Here is a 16,578-nt window from a genome sequence, read left to right on the forward strand (position 1 = left end):
ATGTAAAATTCGATAAATGTTCGTTGCAAACTTTAAACTTATCTGTTTGATTTGTACTTGCAGTGGGTTATTATTCCAGAAAAAGTGAGACGAGTGATGACTACGGGTGTGCAAAACCGAACCGAAACCGAAAACCGAACCGAAACCGAACAGAAAATTGCCGGTTCGGTTTTAGAATTAAGATTTTTTGATACATCTCGGTTTGGTTCGGTTTTGAGTTTTCAAAAACCGAAAAACCGAAAAAACCGATATTTTAAAATTTATTAATTTTTTATAGAAATATTACTATTATTTTTAAAAAATAATACTATTTTCTTTAATATTTAAGTGTTATTGTGTGTAAAACATCACAATTGATTTACATTTGAATTTTAAATTTAATTTTTTTAATTTTTTTATTTTAATTTTAATTTTTTATGGGTAAAATTTATAGAAAAAAGAATTATTTCTCTATTTCGTTAAAACCGAAAACCGAACCAAACCGAACCGATTTTTTTGTTCAAAGTTCCGACCGGTTTTAAAATTCTTAAAAAACCGATCAGTTTTGATAATTCCACTTCCGAACCGAACCAAAAAACCGAATGCACACCCCTAGTGATGACTCCTCCATTAAGTAATGTTAAAGAATTGAATCTTAAAATTTGGTCTGTGAATGAAGCTGTTCCATTGGCTCAACTTGAGGATGCTATGTCATGGATTGCTCCTCATCCCCAGAGTCTATCCATAGAGTTATTAGCTAAGTGAAGCTCATGTAAGGTATATGATCATTATAACACAATTTGAAGATATTATCATACTATTTCTCATAGGTTCCCGAATGGTATATGATCTCTCAAGTTGAAGTTCAGGTTCCGGAATTATGAAATATGATCAATTAGGTTAATTGTTTATCTCTGTCTTTCTTGTTCCTATAAAATTGCAATATTTTTTAGCTCAATTCTACGTTGCACGGAAACGGAAACACTGAAATGAAAACTGTTGAAATAGAATCCAGTGAAATGATAATTTTTTTACTAGGCTATAAATTTAAAGTTTCGGGGTTTCAGATATGGAAACGAATCTCCGAAATATAAGGCATGATAAGTTTTTGAGGAAATTACATACAACACGTAATTTTGGAAAATAATTCCAAAATTACGAGTTGTGATGGTTTGCAATAACACGTGTTTGATTTATCATTTTTACATAGAATACATAGTTTTCTTTTCTAATTTCCCTTACTACTTTTTCACCCGAACATTAATTTCTCTTTAAAGTTAAATCTGATTTTCTTTCTTCAAATTCTCCTCAAATATCTTTCAACTTCATCAAAAGACTCAATCCATGTGATTTATTTTAAGATCTGACTAATTAAGAAAAGAATGAATGCAAGTGCTAGATTTATTCTTCTTGTATTTGCTGTGTGTAACCATAGGCGAAGTCGGGTTTGAAATCTCTGCATCCATTTTCTAGTTCTTAGCCCATGAGGCTTTACCATCACATATAGTGCTAGATTTCTTTAGCGGGTGATGGTGGTGGTGGTGGTTGGACTCTGCCGATTATGCAGTAGTACTAATTTGCTTAGGAACATAAACTTATAGTTTTATTTTTGATTTTGTTGAACCCGCAGAGTTAGTTTCTTGATCTGTTCTGCAAAAGTGTGTTGGGTTTTTGATATTCTGAGGGATGATTGAAGTCAAGATCCAGAACTGATTATGATGTATTTTGTTGGTTTTTAGTGGCTACAATCCCTGGTTTGCATGCATTTGTTTCTCAAAAATATCAATTTTTCATGTTGTTAAAGTACTAATTTTAGCAAAACTAATTAGGAGAACCTTATGGGCTAAGAACATTTGTATTTCTTACATTAACTGAATGAATTTTGCATTTCTTCCAGAAATGGATAGAGTAAATTTAGAAAAAATTTGTCGGAATATTACTAATTAATTACCTTATGTACAGTAATTTCGAAAAATTATAATTTATAATACTAAATACTAATTGAGTTAGAAGGGGTAAGTTTTAAATATCTAAATTCAATAGGATGTTTATTTGTTTCCATGTTGGTTACAATCAAATATTTGAAATTATTTCATTTAAGGATACATATTAAAATTTTGAAATGGTAAGTTAAAAAATTGAATAACATACCTAAATGAAATTGTAAGTCACATTATTACATCAACTAATAGAGAGAATTCCTAAAACAGGAGCAAGAGCAGTCAGTTTAAACAAAAATTTAAATCCCAATGAATTTCTATCGGAGGAGGATCTGAATTTGGACCCGCTTCTACTGCTGGGTGAACGCAACCCAAACCCGATTACCAGGTGATAAAAATTTAACTTTTGGAACCAACCTCAGTTTTAACCAAACCAACCTCACTTTTAATCAAACCAACCCAAGCAAAAACAGTAACAGATTCGGAAATATCTCAAACTCCTGAAAATCCAGTTTCAGTTCGGAAAACAAAATTTGGTAAAGTTTTGGAGTCCTTTTCAGTATCGGAAAACCCTTCACCTTATAAATAAGTCTTCATCCGTGTTTCTAATTTGCAACACTAGAATATGGATTATCTCATAAGCGAATTACCCGACGAAATCCTCGAGAACATAATCTCGCATTTGTCGATAAAAGACGCAGCCGCAACGAGCATCCTCTCGCGCAGGTGGAGACACTTATGGAAATACATTGATTATCCTATTCTCGACATCGACCTTGCAGATTTAATCTCCATCTCCTCGTACGAAAATCCATCTTCACAACCTGTAAGAAGCGAAATACTGAGTTTGGTGTCGACCATCTTGGATCGACATCAAGGCTCAACCATACCCGAACTCAGAATTCGTTTTCCTTATTGCTATTCCAGCTTCGGGGGTGAAGTCGATGCACGCCCGTTAGTTTGTTGGATTAAGACAGCCGTCAAAAAGAAAGTTAAAAATCTTTTTCTACAGTTCAACACATTGGGTGGTAATACTATTACCAATGCTCGGACATTCCGAACACTTCCTTCCAGTTTCAGTTCTCTCGTATCTCTTTGCCTTGTAGCTTTACATTCTTTATATTCTCGAACATTGATCAACTATTTTTTATTGAATTCTCCACTTTTAGAGATGTTGTTCATTCAAAGGTGCTCCGGCTTGACAAACTTGAAAATCTACTGTCCGAACCTAAAACATCTTACTTTAAGTGATACCTCTACTGAACATCTTGAAATATCAGCACCAAATCTCGAATCTTTCAAGTTTCAACACGACTCTCAGCCGACCCTTGTGTTTAAAAATGTTCCGTCTCTCAAGCATATATCTTTGGAGGGATTCGACTCTTACAGACTTATAGTAAGTAGTAATCGAAACCCTATTTTCCGTTTGTTAACTCAACTTGACTCGCTTGCATTGACAAAACTTAGCCAGGCGGATATAACTTCTAGTCCTATCATAAACTTTCCTGTCCTGAAAAATCTCAAGCAATTGGACCTCTCCATAAATAGTTATTCTGATCTACTCAACACTCTTATTCCGTTGCTACAAGCTTCGCCCGAGTTGCTTAAAGTATCGCTCATCAATTTGGAAAACGGGGTTTATGGATGTTCAAGGGGGGAATACGCGCTGAGTTCGCGCCATCAATGTCTTGAGGTGGTGGAAATAGTCGGATTTATGGGTTCTGGGGAAGAGATAGAATTGGCTGGTTACTTAGCGGAGTATGCTACTTCACTCAAGAAGATAATAGTACATCCTCATTATGAATCGGTCCATTCAGGTGGGTTGGTTCGATTGAGACTTAGGCTACCTTCACCTGTAGAGTTACAGATAATTTAGTATCATTAGCTCATAGAATGTCATTTTATAATTATTATTTTTCTGTTCCGATATTCCGATCAATGATCTACATCGATAAAGAATTTATTTTCATTCAGTAATCAAAATTGATTCTTTGATAGCGTATTAGAGCTTTTTTGAAGAGTTCATTATCAAAAGTTCATTACAGTTACAAACCAAGTTCATTACTCCTTTTCCCTTTATTTCTTGTATGTCCAGCCAAGTAAAAACAATACACACAAACAATTTCAATGAAAATTCATTTTACCCCTTCAAATTAGCACAAAAAGTAAAAATATGTCCATACACATTTTATGACAAAAGAGCCCACAATTTTTCGAGTATAGTTCAATTTACACCCAAAAGTGATCCAAAATTGATAAACATGCAAAGCAGCACTAAGGTTAGTCTTGATCGTCGATGGCGAAAAGTGATCCAAAATTGACAGAGTAAATATTTTTTATAATAAAATGCAAACTTGAATATTATTAATCTTTACTTTACTACCAAATTGGAGGGATAAAATAAACCCTTTGTTGGAAACAATTTTCAGGAAATTAAAAAGGTAAATAAATCAAAATATCAGAATGACCCTGTATAGTATATACAAAAATGTGCAAGTGGCAAGAATCTGCTACCTGTTTTGCCTATTATCTTGCAAATCAATGTACTTGGTCATACTCAATTACTCATACATCTAAAATTTCCTTCAAAAAATTAGGAATCAAAACCAGCTTGTCAGACTCCTTAATATTCTCACCACCTTCTCTTTCAGAATTCAGAGCAGAGCTTCGGCTCATTTGACAGAATCCTGAAATGCCGGTGATAGACCAATTGGTCACAAGCAAGGATCGGCTTGCTCTAGCAGGCAAACACACTCGATGTGAGGGGTGTGCGGGAACATGTCCACTGGTTGTAGGCTTTTGAGTTTGTAACATCCCTGTATATTTTTCTCTTCCTGCAAGAACATTTCAGAAATTTAGATTGTTTGTGGTTTAAGTTTTCGGAGGCAGAGCAGTCGGCAAGGCTACATACCACGCCATGGCAAAGATAATCAAGGTCACGAGCACACGTGGCTGGATTACATGATACATAAACTATGCGTGGAGCTTTAAGCTTTAACAGAAATTTAATCAACTTCATGTGCATTCCAGGACGATTTGGATCTGCGAAATTTCAAACAGAAACAAAGACAAACAGACTTGGTTCTGAGAGTCGTCGTTGAGATAATAGACACAACGAAGTTGCTTCGATCTTTTCAAATAAATGGAACCTAAATCGCAACGTTTTCCCGCAAAATAAGAAAGGTTACTAATTCCTTTCATTTTGTCACTAAAAAATTGTCTATTTCAATAAAAAGGGTGATAATAAACTAATCGTCGAAATAAAGAAAAGGTCTTTGGCTAATATGAGAAGAAGGATAACCTGAAATGACAATGTCGGGCTTTGGAAAATTGTTGCCAAAATCATCACTTATCTTGTTAAGATCTCCTTGTACAAATGTAGCATTCGTAATACCATTCAGCTCAGCATTTCTACGAGCATCTGAGATTGCTTGAGGAACAACTTCATATCCGTACACATGTTTAGCCCTGGCAAAACAAAAAAATGTAATGTCAGATCGGTAATGCTCCACACAGAAAACTGATTGAAGACGAGATTACCTGCTTGCAAGTGACAAACCAATGGTGCCGGTACCACAAAATAAATCGAGAACAATTTCTGAGCCATCTCCTCTGAGATCAGCACATTCTTCAATAAGTCTGTAAAGAACCTCTGCCTATACAGAATAAAATCTTGAGGAAATTAGACTCAGCACTTGATTATCAAAAATAATTCCAAAAATACTTGAGCATCTTTTTTTTTTTCTGTCAACACTTGATCCCACCTTTTTATTTCATCTAGCACTTGATTCCACCTTTTTATTTCATCCAGCACTTAACCCAACCTTTTTATTTCGTTCAACATTTAATTTCATTTTTTTATTCATCCAACATTTAACTCCATTTTTTTAAGATTTAGATTTTAGGATTTTAGGGGTTTAGGGTTTATGATTTTAGGGTTAGGGTTTAGCATGATTTAGGGTTTAGAGTTTAAGATTTAGGATATCGGGTTTAACATGATTTAGGGTTTAGGGTTTAGAATTTAGGGTTTAGGCTTTAGCATGTTTTAGGGTTTAGTTTGGAGTTTAGGCTTTAGGCTTTAGGCTTTAGCATGATTTAGGGTTTAGGGTTTAGTATAATTTAGGATTTAGGGTTTAGAGAAATAAGATTTTAAGTGTTAGGTTTAATGTTTTTATTAAATCAAGTGCTAGGTGCAATTTATTTTCGTTTGTAAGTATTGTCCGCAAATAAAAACGAACATAAGTATTTTTGAGATTATTTTAACAAAATCAAGTATTTCTCAACTTTTCCCTAAAATCTTCTCATTTACTGGCTATGAATGATAAATACAAAGGAAAAAAAGGAAGAAAAGAGATTGTGGAATATAGAAAGAAATGACGAGAGCTCTTTGCTAAAAAGTACCATATGATCTGAAGCATGAAATGAAATATGAGTAAAAATATATCTTTCCAAGTACCTGAAGTGTATTTGTCTGAAAGAATGAGTTGGCTGATATTTGGAAAGTAAGTCCTCTTAAGATCTCTGTGATGGTGGATTTTCCAAACAAAGTGTATTCCTGCTCCCCAACCGACGTGTTGCCGACGGAAGAGTTTACATTATTCACGATGCTTACCTAGTAGCAGCCATTGAGAAAGGAAGAAAAGAAAATAAGAAACAAAATGCATATACACCCCAGCATTTACACATTCATCTTTTTGGTGCACCATGTAACTTTGATAATATCGCAACAGAAGTTCTAACCCCGACTCTATCCCCAAATGCCAACTCTAACAAAATTTTAGTTGGTTTAATATTTGAATGAGTTGGTCAAACCTGATCCAATCCAACCTATAAAGCATGTGTTAGGGTCATGTTAGAGGATCAAGATCAGTCAAATGGTGACATTCATAGGAAAGGAGGGTTGGGCCACGGAATTTATAATTTAATATTCGAGAAAAAATAAAAAAGGAATTGACCATACAAACCACTTCTGGAATTGCTGAGGTCTTTTCAACCATGGTCTTCAGTAGCTCAGGCTTGTAGGATGAGGTGACAAAATTAACCATAAGCTCAAGCATACCGGTCTCGACATTCCTGAAATATAAAGCATAAGTACCAGCTTTTAAAGGAGGGGCAAAAGAATGGCAACAATAGTTTTAAACTGTGACCCAGAAGAAAACAAAAAAATAATCTACAAGTACAATTAAAAGAATTATGCATAGAGTGACTACTGTATGCATTAATCATTACAAACCATGAGCCAGATGAGATTTCGCAGACAGTTAAAATGAATGTTTCATGACATACATACTATAGAATTCAACAAGGGAAATGAAACTTGCAAAGAATGAGAGTTTTTCTGGTACCTCCCCGTTCTTAGCATAAGGTGCTTAAGAAAACCAGCATGAGAATGAACGTCATAAGGAGTAAGACCAAATTGTGGATCCCTCCAACAATCTTGGACAATCGCCAGAACCTATTATCAGAAATGCAAGTCAGATTGTGGGAAAGTACAACCCATCTTACATAAGCCCAAAAAAAATGATGTTCACAAAAAATTCAATAAAAATGAGTTAAACGGCAATTTAAGAACGGGTTAAACACAAGGAAACAAAGATCTTCAGATTTACAATCGAGTTCTGTGCTGGCTTATATACTACCTAGATGCGAAATTTACCCCACAAGTAAATAAACCCCAAAAAATCACATAACAAAGACTAGTACAACAATTTGGTATCAACAAGCAGATGCCAATAAATTATTCAACCTGACTTGAAATCAAGTTATTCTTTCATTTAATGTTCCATCAAACGACACATTCTTACTTATGTAGCCAACATTAGCCGTGTTACTCCATAAGCATGTACAGGATTCAAATAAGATTGTCGAACTAGAAGACCTCGACTTAACTAGTACAGGCTAACTCAAAATTCCAGTTCCATACTTTCCAAACTTTAGCTAATCCAAACTACGGTATCAGGACAGACTACTCATGACAAGTTCAATATAAATGAGCATACTTTGAGCAAAACACAATGTAGAATATAAAGGCTTTCAATACTAAAAATGAAGCAAGCATACCGTATTAGCAGGCTCACTTTGTAACAAACATTTTTCAACATTCAGAACCTTGTCAAAAAAGCCTGGAGCGTGCAGTCCCAGCGCATAGTTCTCACTGCCATCTAGTTTCTCCCCTAACAACTCCTTGGGTACCCATTTTTGGGAACCAAATGAGAATTCCATCTGCCAATAGAAGCAAGTATCAAGTAAAATATTTTCTGTTCCAACAGTTCGAATATTAGAATGTTCAAAACAGATACCTAAATCATCAAAACAAACAATTTCAGCAACTATACATAGCGGACATGATGGCTTCATAGATATGCAGGCAAGTAGGTAAAATTACAAGACTACATCTCCAAACTACTTATACTTCTCATTCATGATAAGTGATAACCAAATAGGGATATGATACAACCAATCTGAAAAATGCTTATCTTCGAACAATCTCCAAACTACGCATACTACACACTAACCTTATTTCTATAATTGAATTGAACATCACACGGAACAATAGGCTTCATAATTCTAACAAACTCCGAATCTTCATCCGAAAACTTTCCAATATTAACCACCAAATCACGAACTTGCTGTTCCTTCGCTCTAACCTGAGCCTCATAAGATAAATTTTGTGTCTTACAACCACCACAATATGAAGCATACTCACAAGGAGCATCCACAATATCCAAATGAGGAGATAATGTCTCCACTTTAGCCGCCTACAATCACCAGAAAACAACACAACAAACACTAATCAGATACAACAAAATTGATAACTAATTGAGCTAACCTAAAAACTAGGCAGCACAAACACTTCATTCAATCAACATGTCTCATTTTGAAAACATGCCTGACACTTACATTTCGGAGACAACTTCAATTTTTACATAGAAAACATTAAAATAACACCGTTTCGTGTCCTGTTTTCCCATGTCCGTAATCAACATGTCCTGTTTAAGAAACATGTCGGACACTTAGATGTTTCAGACACAAAACTTCAATTTTTACATAGGAAACCGTTAAGTGTCCCATTTTTCCGTGTCTGTGGCACATAGCCTAAAACCCCACCTCAGCATAGCTTCCCTTTCTTCTTGTAATCCGACCAATGAATCTCTCACCAGGTAATGCACGGTCACACAGAACAACAAACCCTGTATCTGCCACCTTACACACACCTCTTCCTTTAAAAGCCAAAGACTCACAAACCAGCTCCAAAGTCTGCCCTCTTTTAGGAAAATATGAGCTAGAATTACTGCTCTCAACATTTAATTCACTGCCATTTTTCTTCTGGTTGTGAATTCTGTTGTCACTAAACTTGGTTTCTTGGGTTTTCTTGATTATTTCTTGTTGATGTCCTTGAGATAGAGAGGCTAAAGAGTGAAGCTTTTGAAGTTTTTGGAGCCTGTGGAGCCATGGGTAGTTAACAGCTAAGTGTGTCAAGGTGTGGAGTTGCATAGCCATGGTAAAGGCGGAGGCTTTGGGGATTTTGAGATGGAGGGTACTGAGAAATAATAAAATGGGTAGAAGGTGAACAAAAATCCTTGAAATTTTTATGTATGAGAAAACTAAGATTTGTTACAATTTAATTTTTTGTAAAAGCCCTCGATATTTCTAAAATTGTGTAAATAAGTCTTGAGATTAAACACGTGAACATGCTTATTGAAAATAAGTAATTATTTAAAAAAAAATTAAAATATCGTTGTCGGAAATCGCAGCGTTACCCAGCACAACAATAGTAGTTGTATCGTTGTTGGCTTTGCTAGACCAACTATGCCGCCTTTAACTTTTTATATTACTTTCATCGCTTTCAATGTTGTTAGTTGTTGTTTTGTCGTCGTCGACTTTTGTAAGAGCAGTTTCAATTTGCTCTCTCTCTCTCTCAGCTATTATTTCTTTTATAAATTTATATTTGGATAATTTAATAAGTTCATGTGAGAATTTAAATTATTTTAAGACTTTTTTAAAATGTTCATCATTTGCATGCAAGTATGTTAGCAATTAATTTTTTAATGGTGTTCAACTTTGGGATTTATCTGCAGTATTTTAATAATTTTGAGGGCTTTTCTTTTTTTTGAAATTATTTTGAGGGCTTTTCTTAAAAAATTATAACAAAAGAGTTCAAGCGTTCATTCACTAAAACTTGAAGAAATTTTAAAGGAATTCATTAGAGGAAGTGTTAATCTTGATTATTATTGTTGGGCTGTTGCTGTGTTGTGCATGGATGGACTGCCCATAATGCAGGCAAAGTGAAAGAGCTTGACAAACGAAGGAAGCCCACAGGCCTAGTAACTAAATTCTAGTCTAAAGAGGAATTTGAACAAAAGACCCTCTTTTTAAATTGGGCTTTTTATATAAAATACAGGATTTGGGCTAGACTTTACTTTTATACGGCCCAATCCATATATTTACTTTTCACACCATCATTCTTATTAAACCTAACCTTTTATTTTGAAATTCTTTCTTTTTTACCGTTTTTTCACTTTCCTTCTCAGTTGGCGGTTTCTTCATTCTTCTCCGCCATTTTCGCTCCTCATCTCCACGATCTTGCTCTTCCTTATCTCCATTACTGCACGAATCCTCTTACTTCTCTCATTTTCATCTGTATTTCATTATTATCTCAACCGGTCTTGCCTATATAACAGTAAGTTATCTGTTTTAAAAAAAAAAATTAATTACAGTTGTTATTCTTTACATGCATTTGTGATTTAACATTGTAAAGTTCATTTATCTTATGATTTTGTGTTGTTTTTTGTTGTTTTTAACCTTGTTTATGTTAACCTGTTATAATTTTTTGTTTTTGTTTTCACGATTTCTGTTACTGTTCTTCTTGTTACATTTATTTGATATTTTAAATTTGAAATTTGATTTTGCTTTTGATTTTGTGTTGATTTATTTGTGTTTAATTTGATTTAGGTTTTGTACATGTTTTAGGTTTTCAATTTAATTTTGAAATTGTTAGGTCAACAGATGATTGTGTGTTGATTTTTTTTGTTTTTGATTCGATTTAGGCTTTGTACATGTTTATTTGTGTTGGAAATTTTAGTTTAATTTATGTTTCAGTTTTGTAATTTTTATTGTGATTTTGTTTGTAAATTGATTTAGTTCTTTTTTGGTATGTTAATGTTTATGCGATTGTTGCTTTTATTGAAATATTTTGTTTAGTTTTTGTAATGATTCATTGTGTTTGGATTTGTAAATTCAGGTTTTTGTTGATTATTTGTTGATATGGGGCTTAAATCTGTTCGCCATAGACCGGAATCAAGCCATTCGTCGGCTGAAACTGATTCTGAAACTTCGAATCATGATATTGATGTCAAAGTAGCGGAATCTAGGCATGGCGAGGAAGTTGCTTCTGTTGAAACGGCTCAACCAGTGGAGTCGTCGAAAGTGACAGAATCTGCTGAAATTAGGGAAGAGGTTTCATCGATTGGAATTCTTGTTGTTGAAGAAAAGGACACTGTAGAGCAGCCTAACGTGTTGGAGATCGCAAAGGAAGCTTTGAGCATGCTTTCAAGATCTCCGAAACCTACGCTGACGAAGTCAATGATAATCGAAAGTAGGCTTAAACTTGCTGCTGCTGTTAAAAATAGTGAAGATCCGAAAGCCGGTGCAACTGATTTACAAGATAAAGATGAAACTGTATTGAAGCCGGCTCTTCGATCGTCAAAGCGTACAAAGATTTCTGAAGATTCTTCTATTGCTGCTGAACTCGCGAAATTGAAGGCATCGTACAATGTTAAGAAACCAGCGAAGCGTGTTTCATTTGAAAAAAGCAAAGAAGATAGCCGTGTTGCAGAATCTGTTGTTCCGGAGAAAAATGTAATAAAGAAGTCTACGAGTGGTGCAAAAAGAAAAGTGTCATTTGAATCGATTAATGACGACAATGTGGCTGATAAAACTGTGGAGGTATTAATCTATGTTTATTTTTTTTATTGTTGTTGTTTGTTTTTGGTTGAATATAATTTTTCCTTATTGTGTTTTTGTAATTGTGTATGAACTGTCTTTTGCAGAAATCACCGATAAAAAAGAAAGTTATTAAGAGTGCCGCTAGTACGAAAAGAAAAGCTTCTATTAAAACTTCTGAACATGAAGAAGTTCAGGAGGAAAAATCTATGAAGGTATTGTTCATTTAATTTTATTTTATATAGTTTTTTTAAAAAATTTATAGTTATGTTTTCTGTTCATTTGTTTTTTTTTTAATATTTTCATTTTTGTTGTTGACATGTTGTTGATATAATGTTGACATATTGTTGATATATACAGGCTTATAAGACTAGGGCAACTTCTAGTTCTGGAAAGAAACAAGTTTCTACTGAAACCTCTGAATCTGAAAAGGTGGTGGATGATGTTTCCATCAAGGTATTTCATTTTTGTGTTTTTTGAAATTTTATTTCTTGTTGATGTGTTGATTTGTTGTTGATGTGTTGTTGATATTCTGTTGACTTGTGTTGACTTGAACAGGCACCTAAGACTAGGTCAACCCCTGGTTCTTCAAAGAAAAAATCTTATACTGAAAGCACTGAATCTGAAAAAGTGTTGGATGATGGTTCCATCAAGGTATTGTATTTTTGTGTTTTTTGAAATTTTATTTCAACTCCATATCTCTAAGTTATAATTGAAAATTTTATTTTAAGTATATGTTTAGACTAGCTCTTTATATTATGCTCACTTGTACTTATTAAGTTTATGTCATTACTGTTTTTTGCTGACCTTGTGTTGACATGGTGTTGATTCCATGTTTATATGCTGTTGACATTTATGTTAATGTAGTATATATTTAAATTTTTAGACTGTTACTATTATGTTTACTGATTGAATTTATGTTTTCACAAATTTTGTCTAATTTAATTTTTATTTTTTTCCAATAGATTTGGTCTCCTCGTTGGAAACTTGGAGACATTCCTACCACAAGGGTTGATCATTGTCTGAAGTATAATGTTGTTGATCAGTTGAGAAGCAATTTGTCGGAAGGACAGCTGGAATTGTTCAAGCAAACATGTTTCGGCTTTGTTTTGGAAATGCCCCCATGTTTGTTTCAAGGGCAGGTTATACATTCTCTGTTAGCGAGGCAGCTTATTCATCCAAAACAGAATGAGATGTGGTTTGGTGTTGGTGAGCATAAAGTCAGATTCAGCATTGAAGAGTTTGCAGTTTTAACGGGACTGAATTGTACTGGTGAAATTCAGAAGGTAGGCTTTGAAGATTCAGGCAATTCGTTTGTTGATAAGTACTTTTTTGGGAAGACGAAGGTTAATAGGCAGTCTGTCATTGAGTGTTTACTGTCGAAGCGATGGCAGTCTGATGAAGATGCTGTCAGAATTGCTTTTTTGTATGTGCTGGAGATTTATTTTCTGTCTGCGCTTGATTCTAATCTTGTCGATGGTCATCATTTGGATGTAATAGCTTTTGAGGACTATAACTGTTACCCATGGGGTAAAGAAATCTTTTCTTATACCCTGAACAGTTTGAAGACCAAGGACCTTTTGAAGAAGACCAAAAAAGAAGGGTATTGCAGATTGCTTGGGTTTCCTATTATTTTGCAGTATTTATTTTACGAGTGTTTCCCTTCTGTTGACGGTAAGATATGCATGCTTGTGGGTAACAAAGTGCCAAGATGCTTGAATTGGACTTCAAGCAAAACTCCTGCCGTGATCGATTTGGAAACTGATTTTTATAATCATGGATCAAAGGTATTTTTTTGTTTTTATTATTTTGTATTTTGATTGTTCTTTGTTTTTTTTTCTTTTATATTTATTGATTTTCTTTTATGTTATTAAATGTAGCTTAAGTTTGAAAGAATTGTACCTTCTGCGGATGAGAAAAGAGTTTTAATGCTGAATGGCTTTTTTGCCTCTGAAAAGAAGAAGGGCAGTATCCAGAAAGCTCATACCGCTGACGATGATGATCTTGCTGCTGTTAATGATGCGAATGACCATTCTTTGTCTTCTGCATCAACACAAAATCAACAGCATATCAACAGTCTGTCAAAGAGGGTTGGGAATATTGAAAAGCAGCTGAAAAGTGTTATTCTTCAGCAGTCTGAGATCAAGAAGGATCTGAAATCCTATCATGATGATATTGATAATGGTATGATTGAAATACAAGTTGTTTTGAAAGATTTGGTCACCAAAATGGACCGTTATATTGAAAAGTCAGAAATTATTAAGGTACAGTTTTTAACTTTCTTTATTTTGTTTATATACATTCTTTTATTTTTGAAATTATTGTGTTGATATATGTTTTGTGTTTTTAGCGTGTTGACGATAAGGATGATCGTGGTCACAAAAGTGATTCTTCGTCGGAAAGTGATGACAATAATCAGAATAAAGATAATGATCTTAATAAGGCTGAAGATCTTTCTGCTTTGGATAATGCTAATCAGGAAGAAGAAGATAAATCTGTGGAAGGTGGTGAAAGGAAGATTGAAGAAGCTACGGACGATGTTTCCGGGGTTGATGTTGATACAAATTTGAACATGAATGAGGTATTTGTGGTTTTTCATTGTATTTAATGTGTACTATATTATTGTTCTTAACTGTTTATACTTGTTAAAAATTTTGAAGGGAGAAGATGTTTTTTTAACGGATTCCCAGTTAACTCAGTTGGACGAACAAGTTGCGTCTCATTGTAGGAGTCGTGATCTTGCTTCTTCAAGTCAAGGATCTGGTCATACTGGTAAATATTTATGTAATTTGTGTTTTTGATGAATTGATATACTATAGGTGATTGTTAATTGTCCTTTTTATTAATTTGTTGATGTTGATATCATCCTGCATCATTGATGTCAACACGATATCAATATTATGTCAACATGATGTAAACATAAATCAACTTTTTGTGAAACAGTTGTAATCATTAATGTCAACAGGATATCAACATCTTGTCAACATAAGCATACATTTATTATTTATGAAATTGATCATTAGTATGTTTCTATTTAGAATATGTTTTTATTTTTTTTAATTTTGTTTCCTTATTTATTGTAGACCAGATTGCATTGCCTTATAATGAAGCTCCTTGTCCCTTGCTTGATCTTGAGTACACTGAAAATGATGCATTTAGAGACATGGAAACTTTTAACTGGATTGAGCAAGGATGGAATAAGAAAACTTGGTAAAAGAACTATATTATTGTTGTTTCTTATTTTATAGATTTGCATCAACATTCGTTGACTGTTTTTTTTTGTATGTTTTGTAGTTCGCTAACTGGAAAATATGCTGTAATTACTCCTCCTTTCGATATTGGTGGTGATTTAATTACGAAGAAGATTTTTTTTCACACATTGAATTTCTGTGGTGGAGAACTATCTACTTCTGTAAGTGTTTTTTAATTGTTTTAATTTTATGTTGACATTTGTTATTGTTTACTATTTTCTTATACTTTTTTCTGTACGTTACAGCATATCGATGTTATCTTTTACTACTTGAGGAAGAAGATTAAATTGCTGTTTGACAACAAGATGAAGTTTTGTACTACAGATTCCATTTTCAGTCAGATTTTAGTAGCAGAATATTTTTCGTACGTTGCGTCTGGTTGTGCTGAATTCAAAGTTACGTCTGGAAACTCCATTCTTGAATACTATAAGGGAGGAGGCTGTCGATATAATAAGAGTTGGTTGGAGGTGAATGAGCTTCTATGTCCCGTAATCATCTTAGACCCGAATCATTGGTTTCTCGTGCGGGTTAATTTTGAAGAATGCAAGGTGTATGTCTACAATTGCTACAAGACTGAAAAGATTGAAGCAAATATTGAAAAAATGATAGGAGCTTTTACGCACTATCTCCCTGTTTTTTTGAAACAAATGAACTTCTATTCGTCTAGGAATGATTCTGTATCATTTGCCTTATCTTCTAGTTTCGACAGCAGATATTCTCCTTTCTCTTATGAAAATGTTGCTGAAGTGCCAATTCAAATTAAGAGGTAACTGTTTCTATTCTGTTTTCCTTTATGTTTTCATTTGATTTTAATACCTTTTTCTGTTTTGTTAAATTTGCTTTTTAAATATTGCAGTGATTGTGGTGCTTTTACTTGTTTGTTCGCGGAGTATCTAATTCATGGCAAGCCGATTACTTCGTCATTTTCGGGAGATGAAATGGAAAGGTACCGGAATCGACTTTGTCAAGGCTTGATTTCTTATGCGAAGTGGAAGCTAGAAACTGATTATAAAAGTGACGTTGAAGGAACCGTCCAGCTTCGAAGAGAACTGAGGAGGAATAATGTCTCTTATTAGGTGTTAATATTTTGGGAATTCTTGTCTTTTGGTTTATTTTCAGTTATTTTGTTTGTTTTTAAATATGTTTGGTATCTGAATTATTCTTGTTGTTTTTTCATATTGTTTGAACAGTTTACTGATAATTTCTTTTATTTGATTCAGTTACTTTGAATTTTGTTGTAATTTTAGTGTTCTTTAAAATAAATAATACAATCATATCAACATGATATCAACATGAAGTCAACATTTTGGCAGCATGACATCAACATTAAAGTAAATATTAGTTTATAGAAGTCATATCAACAGAATGTCATCAGGCTATCAACACAGCATTTTAACACTAATTTTATTTTTTCTAAAACAGCTTCAATATCAGCCTTTCATCAACACCATATCAACATGTTGGCA

General features: G+C 33.8%; 4 protein-coding genes across 4 annotated transcripts; 3 read left to right on the forward strand and 1 right to left on the reverse strand.

Annotated features, from left to right (window-relative positions):
* Positions 1 to 2,276: 2,276 nt before the first annotated feature.
* LOC126683141 (F-box/LRR-repeat protein At3g26922-like) lies at positions 2,277 to 3,902 on the forward strand. Its single transcript, XM_050378975.2, has one exon. The coding sequence runs from the start codon at positions 2,545 to 2,547 to the stop codon at positions 3,793 to 3,795; it is 1,251 nt and encodes a 416-aa protein (XP_050234932.1). The 5' UTR covers positions 2,277 to 2,544; the 3' UTR covers positions 3,796 to 3,902.
* Positions 3,903 to 4,341: 439 nt separating this feature from the next.
* Positions 4,342 to 9,498, reverse strand: LOC126683139 (uncharacterized). The gene is made up of 10 exons (XM_050378973.2): positions 9,027 to 9,498; positions 8,435 to 8,677; positions 7,980 to 8,141; positions 7,265 to 7,374; positions 6,884 to 6,992; positions 6,376 to 6,531; positions 5,460 to 5,575; positions 5,221 to 5,387; positions 4,831 to 4,961; positions 4,342 to 4,753 (listed from the first exon to the last, which is right to left on the reverse strand). The coding sequence occupies exons 1-10, from the start codon at positions 9,417 to 9,419 to the stop codon at positions 4,634 to 4,636; spliced, it is 1,707 nt and encodes a 568-aa protein (XP_050234930.1). The 5' UTR covers positions 9,420 to 9,498; the 3' UTR covers positions 4,342 to 4,633.
* A 1,685-nt stretch (positions 9,499 to 11,183) lies between these two features.
* LOC130015491 (nucleolin 1-like) lies at positions 11,184 to 12,887 on the forward strand. Its single transcript, XM_056105747.1, has 6 exons — positions 11,184 to 11,864; positions 11,969 to 12,076; positions 12,222 to 12,317; positions 12,420 to 12,515; positions 12,604 to 12,629; positions 12,827 to 12,887. The coding sequence occupies exons 1-6, from the start codon at positions 11,184 to 11,186 to the stop codon at positions 12,885 to 12,887; spliced, it is 1,068 nt and encodes a 355-aa protein (XP_055961722.1).
* Positions 12,238 to 16,341, forward strand: LOC126680703 (uncharacterized). Its single transcript, XM_056105748.1, has 10 exons — positions 12,238 to 12,515; positions 12,827 to 13,648; positions 13,742 to 14,125; positions 14,212 to 14,442; positions 14,522 to 14,633; positions 14,945 to 15,071; positions 15,156 to 15,273; positions 15,358 to 15,878; positions 15,969 to 16,176; positions 16,303 to 16,341. The coding sequence occupies exons 2-10, from the start codon at positions 12,977 to 12,979 to the stop codon at positions 16,339 to 16,341; spliced, it is 2,412 nt and encodes an 803-aa protein (XP_055961723.1). The 5' UTR covers positions 12,238 to 12,515; positions 12,827 to 12,976.
* Positions 16,342 to 16,578: the final 237 nt, after the last annotated feature.

The sequence above is a fragment of the Mercurialis annua genome, linkage group LG5, assembly GCF_937616625.2.
Source record: "Mercurialis annua linkage group LG5, ddMerAnnu1.2, whole genome shotgun sequence".
Taxonomy (NCBI): domain Eukaryota; kingdom Viridiplantae; phylum Streptophyta; class Magnoliopsida; order Malpighiales; family Euphorbiaceae; genus Mercurialis; species Mercurialis annua.

Excerpts from the sequence above, each read along its gene's own strand:
- LOC126683139 (XM_050378973.2), bottom strand. The coding sequence starts at position 9,419 with ATGGCTATGCAACTCCACACCTTGACACACTTAGCTGTTAACTACCCA. Across the intron at positions 5,576-6,375 it reads TTCAGACAAATACACTTCAG|GCAGAGGTTCTTTACAGACT; the intron begins GTACTTGGAAAG and ends TATTCTGTATAG. Across the intron at positions 4,754-4,830 it reads ATTATCTTTGCCATGGCGTG|GAAGAGAAAAATATACAGGG; the intron begins GTATGTAGCCTT and ends ATGTTCTTGCAG.
- LOC126680703 (XM_056105748.1), top strand. The coding sequence starts at position 12,977 with ATGCCCCCATGTTTGTTTCAAGGGCAGGTTATACATTCTCTGTTAGCG. Across the intron at positions 14,443-14,521 it reads CAAATTTGAACATGAATGAG|GGAGAAGATGTTTTTTTAAC; the intron begins GTATTTGTGGTT and ends AAAATTTTGAAG. Across the intron at positions 15,274-15,357 it reads GTGGAGAACTATCTACTTCT|CATATCGATGTTATCTTTTA; the intron begins GTAAGTGTTTTT and ends TGTACGTTACAG.
- LOC126683141 (XM_050378975.2), top strand. The coding sequence starts at position 2,545 with ATGGATTATCTCATAAGCGAATTACCCGACGAAATCCTCGAGAACATA.
- LOC130015491 (XM_056105747.1), top strand. The coding sequence starts at position 11,184 with ATGGGGCTTAAATCTGTTCGCCATAGACCGGAATCAAGCCATTCGTCG. Across the intron at positions 12,077-12,221 it reads AGGAGGAAAAATCTATGAAG|GCTTATAAGACTAGGGCAAC; the intron begins GTATTGTTCATT and ends TGATATATACAG. Across the intron at positions 12,516-12,603 it reads TGGATGATGGTTCCATCAAG|ACTAGCTCTTTATATTATGC; the intron begins GTATTGTATTTT and ends GTATATGTTTAG.